A 9,514-nucleotide genomic window follows, 5' to 3' on the forward strand; every position below is an offset into this window, starting at 1 on the left:
TTACGCTCTCCACCCCAAAAAATGCATAATATCAACTACTATGGCGCTCAATTGAAAAATCTCAGCATTACGCTTTGTCAAAGGTGGAACCATGCCTTTCTTCTGCGTTAGTTGAGAGTCGCACAAAACTTCGTTATCTCCAAATACACCTGCAAAACCAGCCACAGATGAGTAATCCTTCGCCTTGTAAAATGGGATCACGTCTTTGCCTTCAAATGGGGCGTACAGTCTCCAGCAAAACGAGAGACGTTTGAGTAGGCGCGGATCCAACTTTTGCTTCAGTAGTTGCTTAGTGTACTCGATCGTGCCTGTAATGTTGGCTTGTAACAGCTTGACCGCAATTAGCCCTAGTCCCCCGAGATCCACCTCATGGCTATGCGGGTCTGACCCGAGAGACTGAACGCAGAAGTTGAAGTTCACCTCTACCTCAGTCGCTGCAATCTTCTTGCAGGTGTCCTGAATGAGATCGCTCGCGGATTGGACACCACAGAAGATTATGAGGAAATGGATCAAGAATAGGGAAGAAATTTTGAATGCGCGATTCATTTTTCTTATCACGGAGATGGATATTTTCATTTAAACTTTCTTATGAAGATAGCCTATTAGTACTGAACACAATTTCAAATATGGTATTATGCCAAACCAAATATAGTAGACAGTTGTAAGGATAAATATCATCCAAGAAGCAAGCAATCTTCTCGAAGAGACAAGTCTGATAAGGTTGCCTAATCACCTGCCTTCAGCCATAATTACCAAAAATCCAAATCATGTCCAAATTAATACCAGATTCTCCAATTAGATTTCCAAATCGACCTGCCTACAGCCATAATTACCAGAAATCCATACAATTTCCTAATAGAGCCGGTTGTTTTGGTAAGATTGCCTCTTCGAGAGTACTTATTCTTGTAGGTTGTCTGAAAATAAATTATATATACATGTATATTCTTCTAGATTATTGGGTGCAGCTATAATAGTTTAAATATATCATAAGACTGTTGAGCTCTCACTTATAATTCAAAGTGCTACACAACTTTTCGGAAAGAAATATCTTGTTGATTGGCTTGCTAATATTGAGTCGATAAGCCCATGAACACTACGTTTTTTTGATTGCCTCCTAGAGAATTATTACATGTTTTATTATGTGATAAAATTGGAATGGTAGATCCACGGCGTTAAAGTTTTTGTATCCAATTTTAGCCCAGGATTGTCCAACACAAGATTGCCTAATGGAGAATGTTTATACTTATATATACACACATGTAGGGAAAATTGCCAAAAAAGTCTAAAACCTATGCAATTGTGTTAATTCAGTCCTAAATTTTTTTTTTTTTTGGTCAGTTGAGTCCTAAACCTTTTGCAATTGTGCCAATTCAATCCATTTGGCAAGTCGGGCGGCCATGACATTGACAATTTGCAATAATATTTTAATATTTTTTATTTTTTTAAAAAAATTATCCTTTTATTTGTTTGGGCCGGCAAGAGGTCGCCGGCTATTGCCTCGAGGACCTGTGAGCCCTCCCCAACCGTAGCGAAGGTCTTGGCCCTCACCAGCCACTAGGCAAGGGCTCTCAAGTCTCACTTGTAGTTGGGCAAGGGCTCAAGCGAGGGCCAGTAAGAGGCTGCTGCCAAGGCTCTAGGCCTTTGCCAACTACTAGCAAAGGCTCGCAACCTTCACCCAGTGGCTGGAGAGGGTGCCTCGCAGCCCTTGACGAGTGTCCTCTTGCTGGCCCTAACCAAAATAGAAAAGAAAATAAAAGAAAAATGGATAGAAAAAAATTATTAAAAATTGAAAAAATAAATTGTCCACGTCAGTGCCATCTAGCTAAATGTACTGAATTGACACAATTGCGAAAATTTAGGAGTTAATTAACAAAAATTAAGGCCGAATCGGCACGATTATAATGGGTTTAAGACTTCTTTGATAATTATCAACATATATGCTTGTAAAGCAACTTTTGATAATTACACCTACATGTTCGGTGGACTTATTTAGAATTACATTTTGAGATATTAGTCAAGGCCATGTTTATTCGTAGGAGTTTTTTTTCCTATCGCCAACAATGTATTATTCATGCAAAAGTTGCTCTCGTATTTGGTAACAATAAAAAGTTTTCAAACAAGGGCATGAAGTGTCAACATTTTTTCGAAAAATGACTTAGAGTTGATATTATTTCAAATAAGATTATGAAGTAATCATGTCAGTTTCAAATACACGTCAAAGGCATTTTCATCCAAAGACATTTTTATTTTACTTCTTTCTCTTCTTCCTTGCTCATCTTCTTGAAAGAGGCGAAGATCCATCATCACCAGGCACAAGACCGTCAACATTTGTGTCCCGTCTGGTCGTCTTCCTTCTCTTTCAAGCCACCTCTCTTTCCCTGTGTATAAAATCCTGTTGATAGTGAGTCACCACCATTATAGTTTTCACGCTCTGAATCGCCCCAAAAGCACTGCCGTTCCAAGCTCGTACCTCTACCATGTCGAAGCAGAGGGTCACGGTGAGGTCTCGCTTCCAGAGTGTGTTATCAATCGTGATATGTGCAATGTGCTTGATGATGAGGGACCGTCCCGGTGTTCTCATGAACATTGATGCGAACGACTTTTTGGCCCTCCAGCTGATTCGGCAGTCGCTCGAGAACATGCCCGTAGTCCAGCTTCTTCATGTCCTGGACTTCACCGCCGACCCCGACGACTTTGTTGGCATCTTCTGCGACTTATCAGGTGATTGCCCCCAGCCTCAGCAACCCAGAGCCTGCTCTCCGGGCATGACTGGCTGCATTGACCCACCGATCGGCCGGCTATCCTCCCTCGCCGAGCTTGCCCTTGTGTTGGGCCGGATTTTCGTGTTCGTGTAGCAGATGCTGTACCAGTTCAAGAACCTCTGGTTCCTCGCGGTCAACTGGAAATTAAAGTTAGATTGAATTGACAAATCTGTTGGTTGGCCCTGAAAACAAGAAGATGAACATGGAAGAAAAGAAAGAAAATAAAAAGAATATGTATCTTTGGACAAAATTTCCCTTAACCAATCAGAAGATTTGGTCGTCGATGAAGTTAGAGCTTCATTTGACATTAACATGGCTACTTCAGGCTCTTGTTTGAAATAAAATCTATTTTTTGTCCTCTTTTGAGAAATTGACGGCACTTGAGACCCTTATTAGGAATTTTTTTGGTAGCAACTATAAATTTTATTTAACCATGTTACTTGAAAGATTAAAGTATTACAATTGAAATATCTAATCTCAAATTTTAAATTTTTTTTTTTTTTTTTGTTGCTACAATAGCTAAGAGAAAAACATTGTATTGATATTTGTTATCACAACAAACTAAGATTTTTCCATTTCGAAATGAACGAAAGAAATTTAAACTCTTAGGGGTCGTTTAGAGCTCGTTGGTTACAATTTTATATTAGGAGCTACTACGGGGAGAGTTTGACGGTCTTGTTATTATTTTTGATCCCATGATTTTTCAATAAACGAGTGACTTATGCAAAGCACGCCGTGATGCTGTGTGAATCTACCGTTAGAGATAACCGACAATGCTGTCAAAATGTCGGAGAAGCATCTCGCTTTTTTATTTAGGCTTTTTTTTTTTTTTTTTCAAAAACAATTTTGATGAAAACACCGTTTGGATATATGCAAATAAAATCAGTAATTGAGTAAAAAAGAAGAAGCAATCCATTATCTTGAAGGAAGAAAATTTTCGTTTCACATAATGATAAAAAAGGATTGTTTCCCCGCCATGCATTCTTCATGTGGCTGGTCACTCTAAACCGTATTCCCACCCAAATTTTGCTACTACACTACCGCAGGATTACGGAAGGAACTTGTGCATTACGTAGGATGCGACCGGACTCCGTTGACCACCTATTCTTCGGGTGCTACATCACACGAAGCTTGGCTCGGTTTTGGGCCGCCAAGTGCCACCTTCCTTGGACGAACCGACCGTGGCAAGCTCACGTTATGTGGGCTATTAAGCACATAGGCGGACAGTCCTTTGCCCATCGGATCTCCAGATTTTCTCTTGCGGCCCTTCTCCACATTATATGGACGGCGAGGAACGACATATTATTCCGTGGTAAGCCTCTTTTTGTACTGGGTATGACCAAGCACCTTATTAAGGTCGTTAGGGACAAAGCTACTTCTCTAGGAAGCATTGCCGACCTCCCCCTCAACCGGCGATTGCAGCAAAGCTGGGGCTTCTCCACCACCATCTTTGAGGTTCGGTCTTAGCTACTTAGTTGGGGGTTGCCTACTGTTTTGGCCGGGTAGTCCTTTGGCTTCTTGCCCGTTTTGCTTGTCCTTTGGCCGAATGTTTGGCCTTTGTGATTTTCAGCTCTAGTCCATGTACATATGTTGCGCCGCATCACCTTTGACCCCCCTAGGACAACTTATGTCCTAATTGGGTCAAGGTTTTTGTGTCCGGCCTCCTTTGTTACCTAGCAGTTTGATAAATCTATATATACTTACCTTACCAAAAAAAAAAAAAAAGGATTGTTTCTATCTATAATTTTATATCAATATGAGAAAATTTTGGGGAAAATTATCAAAATAGTCCTAAACCTATCTTGTACATGAGCCAATGAAGTCATAAACATTTTAATTATGCAAGTTTAGTTCTAAACTTTTGGAAACTTACCAATTTAGTGGTAAATGTTATAATTGTGCCAATTTAGTTTTAAACATTTTAACTATTTGTCAATTTAGTTGTTCTACCTGATTTTTGTTGAAAACCACCGACATGACGGTCTAGTCAATGATAGCCATTTTACGTGGTATCGTTGGTTCTAATGTAGACAATTTTTGAGTTTTTTTAATATTTTATGAAATTTTATAAATTTCTTTGTTCTTCTAATTGGTCATCGAACCTCGGTAATGGCCGACAATCAGCTAAAGGTAAAGGCTAACGAATTCAACCTGGCCTTCACTGGAAGGGGTCGGCCTTGCCATGGCTGGCAAGTTCGAGCCTTGCCCGGTCGCTAGTCTTGCCGAATTTGGCAATGCTCAACCTCGCCATGGCCATGGGGAGCTCGGCCTCGTGGTTTCCTCCTAGGCCTAGTGACCAGCTCGAGAAAGAGGGGAAGAAAAGGAAAAATTTTATAAAAATGTCAAAGAAATAATTGAAGATTTGTCCACGTTAGGCGTGATGACCGCCACGTCAGCGATTTCTGACCAAAATTGATAAATCGTTAGAAGATTTAGGATTAAATTGGAAAATCATCAAAATATTTAGGACTGAATTAGCATGATCAAAAGGTTTAGAACTAAATTATCTTAATGTTTAAAACTGAATTGACACAATTGAAACCTCCGAGAGAGAGAGAGAGAGAGAGAGAGAGAGAGAGAGAGTACAAGGAATCTTCAGGGTTTGACCTTAGGGTTGATCATCGTCATGTTTTATAAGTGTATCATGAGTATATGTAGTGTGTTTATCGCACATAGAGTAGCCAGAAATGGAAAATATTCTCCCTTCGAGTCTCAAAAACTTATTGCATGTTCAAATTAAGAAAATATCATTTAAGCCCGAATCAATTCATGAGATATAAATTTGACGCAAATGACTTAATTTCTTCTCGACCCTTTACCTCAACTGTGTGGCCAACTGAGCTCCTCTAGTCCATTGCCTCTGTTGCCATCACCAGTCACAGCCGTTGCCCCTCACGAGCCGTTCTCCAAGCCTCGCTCCTGTGGGAGGTAAAGTCATCATCTTTATTTCCCCTTTACGTTTCTCTCTCCATCCTGCTTCTTGCTTCTTGCTTCCGCTACGTAGAGAAGCAACACTCGCGACGATTCTGGTATTTGTTTAAGCAAGGTGAATGAGAACGGGCCGTCTATTTATTGAGTTTTTTGGAGTCCTGTTAGCCAAATTCCATTCGAGTTTTCATTTGTGTGATGTAAATTTGTTTCTCGTGGATGAAATTGGTGCATAGGGATCGTTTCATGAGCAATAATGAACCTTAGTTACGTTGATGCCGTGGTGGAACGCGGGAGTTTTAGACCTAGGTTTACATGTAGGAGTTGTTTCAAGGGATTGCATTGATTTATAGGAAACGTTCCTTATTTCGTCTGATATTTGGCCAAATGTACTTTTAGAAAATGGTCTGGTGGTGGCCCAGCGACCAGAAGTTGTGGACGGTGGGTGTGTTTATCCCCGGTTAGAGGTAGTTCACACCATAATATATGGCCATTGACCCTCACATTATAAAAAAAAAAACCATGAGTATATAGACGGAAAAAAAATGAAGCTTTAATAGCTTTCTATGTTATCACTTTCAAGTTATTATCTTCTCTTTTTAAGTACAGTTCCAATCTCTCTCTCTCTCTCTCTCTCTCTCTCTCCAGTCTTGCAATCGTTCTCGCTCTCCAGTTTGATTGTGCCGGAGCTTTCTGAAGCTTAATGTCATCTTCGTGAATTCGAGGGACTTGAGTTTTTAGGCAGGTTTTTGTCGAGTGTTTACTGTTTGGTGAAGTATAGCTCGCCGCGAGAGACGGCAATGGCGACGACATCAATCTGAAAGTCGCGTCGGTGGAATTGGCCATTGACTCCGCCATTGACTTTTCTCGGTTTGAAGTTCGAGATGGCCTCCCTCTTACCCGACGCCATCAATTTGTCCGCTCTCTTTGTTGTCGGCTATGTTCGTATATATAACAAAAGTACAATACAGAATGAATATACAAAATCGAAATTACTAACCAAATTGAAAAGCAAACGCTGCAATCGGAGTATTGATCCGAGCCCAACGAATTTCGCTGTGTCCTTAAGACAAATTTGTCCCCTCAATTTGGTACCCGAGGACGTTGGACAATTGTCTCCCAGGATAGAACGGATCGCGTCCCTTTGAATCAGCACTTATTCAAAGGACTCCGGCGAACTTAACTTTGTGGAACGGGATCGCACTGAATGAAAAATGAGGGTGCAGATTTCTGGAAAAAATGAAGTTACCGAAAAAATGAAAGCGCTTCGAAGACTATTTATATTGAAACTTTGAAAAAAAACGAAGAGGCGCGAAGCTTGAGTCCGGATGATGTTTAACATAACCGAATATAACTTCTTCTTAAACAGACATAATTCTTCAAAAAAAAAAAAATTTCCGAACGAACGCATCCGTTCGTTTAAGGACGAATGTCCAACGGTTGTGTTAAGTGTCTATTCGGTCAAATAAACAAATGGGCAAATAAAAAAAATAAATGGAATAAGAGAACACAGGGCCGGGCCCGAACCGAAATGGCCGGACAGACGGCGGCGGCGGCGCGCGCGCGTGTGGGCCGAAATCCATTTGCGTAGGTCCTCCCTCCTCCACAAAAGTGGGGGTGCCCCTTGGGGCCCAAACCCATTTGTGAGGTTCCACTTAATAAACCCATCTCCCATCTACCTCTCATCTTATGTGGGACTCCCACATTTCCTTCTCATTCACTCTAAAGGGATAAATTCCCCAACAATCCCCCACATGAATGAGATATTCGGACATCATGACTCTTCGTATATGCATGAAATGCAATGTGCGATTATTCCTTGAGAGATAGTTACATCGGGATAAGTAGTCCGAAACTTTGAACTTTCCCTAGTGAAACCTATCGGACTTACTCGGTCAATCGGTAGACTTGATGTCTTTGAACTGTCGACCTTTGGTGTAAGCCTAGACAATAAAAATCACATAACTTTCTCTCGAACAAAGTTAGTTCTCACTGTTGTGTTCGTTTTGGCCATGAACACCGTCCGGTCTCATGAGTGTTTTAGAGAATTCGACCTTTTCAATTCTCACAGAAGCGGCCCTCACTTCACACTCACATAGGTGATTTCTGAACATATAGTATATCATATACTCAATTAAGAATCATTAAAAGCTTTTCGCTTAACCTTCACATATTAGTACTGTCTTCATCTAGGAATGAGTAATAAATTACAGTACTCTACACAGTCTTCATAACTTGGTTGTCCCTTTGAACCTAGATCTTGGAATCTCCAGTCAACAAGGTAAGGTATCCGCTATGAGGACTTATTTATAGGCCTTAAACTCATTCCTTTCGATGTTTTCACAACTATCTCTCTAGTTAGGCCTTTTGTTAATGGATCCGCAACATTATCTTTTGACTTCACATAGTCAATGGTGATAATTCCACTAGAAAGAAGTTGTCTTACGGTATCATGTCTTCGACGTATGTGTCAAGACTTACCGTTATACATGACATTCCTTACCCTTCCTATTGCCGCTTGACTCTCACAATGTATGCATACAGCGGGCACTAGTTTAGGCCAATTAGAAATATCTTCCAAGAAGTTTCGAAGCCACTCTGCTTCTTCACCGGCTTTATCCAAAGCTATAAATTCTGATTCCATAGTTGATCTAGCAATACAAGTTTGTTTGGATGATTTCCATGACATTGCTGCCCCACCAAGTGTGAATACATATCCACTTGTCGATTTTGTGTCTTTAGTGCCGGTTATCCAATTTGCATCACAGTATCCCTCAAGTACCGTTGGATACTCCGTATAATGCAAAGCATAATCTTGAGTATGCTTCAAGTAGCCCAATACACGCTTCATAGCTTTCCAATGATTTTCATTTGGACTAATTGTAAATCGGCTTAGTTTGCTTACCGCGCAAGCTATGTGCGGTCTAGTGCGGTTCATGACATACATTAAACTGCCTAGTATACTTGCATACTCATTTTGAGCCTTGCTTTCACCGGTATTCTTTGAAAGATGTAGATTAATATCTATCGGAGTCTTTTCGGGTACGATGTCTAGATTCTTGCACTTTTCAAGAATATTTTTTATATAGTGAGACTGTGATAGTACTAATCCTTCGGATGTTTTGAGGATTTTAATTCCTAAAAGAACATCTGCAAACCCCATGTCTTTCATATCAAATTTGCTTGTGAGCATGCATTTGGTCGTCTTGACGACCTCACTATCGCTGCCCATTATAAGCATGTCATCTACATAGAGACATAAAATGACAAAGCTATTATGAGTGCTCTTAACATAAACACATTTATCGCACTCATTACTCTTGAAACCATTCGACAACATAACTTGGTCGAATTTAGCATGCCATTGTTTTGGTGCTTGTTTCAAGCCATATAGTGACTTGATAAGCCGACAAACTTTATTCTCTTGTCCCGGAACAATGAACCCTTCGGGTTGCTGTAAATATATTTCTTCTTCCGGATCCCCATTTAGAAAAGCTGTTTTGACATCCATTTGATGAATTTCAAGTCTATACAAGGCTGCTATAGCAATTAACATCCGTATAGATATAATTCTCGTGACAGGTGAATAAGTGTTAAAATAATCCAAACATTCACGTTGTCCGTAACCTTTTACGACAAGCCTAGCCTTATACTTATCAATAGTACCATATGTTTTCATTTTCCTCTTAAATATCCACTTACTTTGTAATGGCTTATTGCCAAGAGGAAGGTCAACCAATTCCCAAGTATAGTTTGACAAGATGGATTCAACTTCACTATTGATAGCTTCTTTCCAGAGCGAGGCTTCTGGAGATGTCACCGCT

The 9,514-nt window shown here is 40.3% G+C and overlaps 1 protein-coding gene across 1 annotated transcript; it reads right to left on the reverse strand.

The window, feature by feature from the left end:
- LOC115728139 (putative invertase inhibitor) lies at positions 1 to 546 on the reverse strand. The gene has a single exon (XM_030658472.2). The coding sequence runs from the start codon at positions 544 to 546 to the stop codon at positions 1 to 3; it is 546 nt and encodes a 181-aa protein (XP_030514332.2).
- Between the last annotated feature and the right edge of the window lie 8,968 nt (positions 547 to 9,514).

The sequence above is a fragment of the Rhodamnia argentea genome, chromosome 3 (genome assembly GCF_020921035.1).
Source record: "Rhodamnia argentea isolate NSW1041297 chromosome 3, ASM2092103v1, whole genome shotgun sequence".
NCBI lineage: Eukaryota > Viridiplantae > Streptophyta > Magnoliopsida > Myrtales > Myrtaceae > Rhodamnia > Rhodamnia argentea.

What these genes read in the sequence shown, in the direction of transcription:
- LOC115728139 (XM_030658472.2), bottom strand. Translation starts at nt 546, where the DNA reads ATGAATCGCGCATTCAAAATTTCTTCCCTATTCTTGATCCATTTCCTC.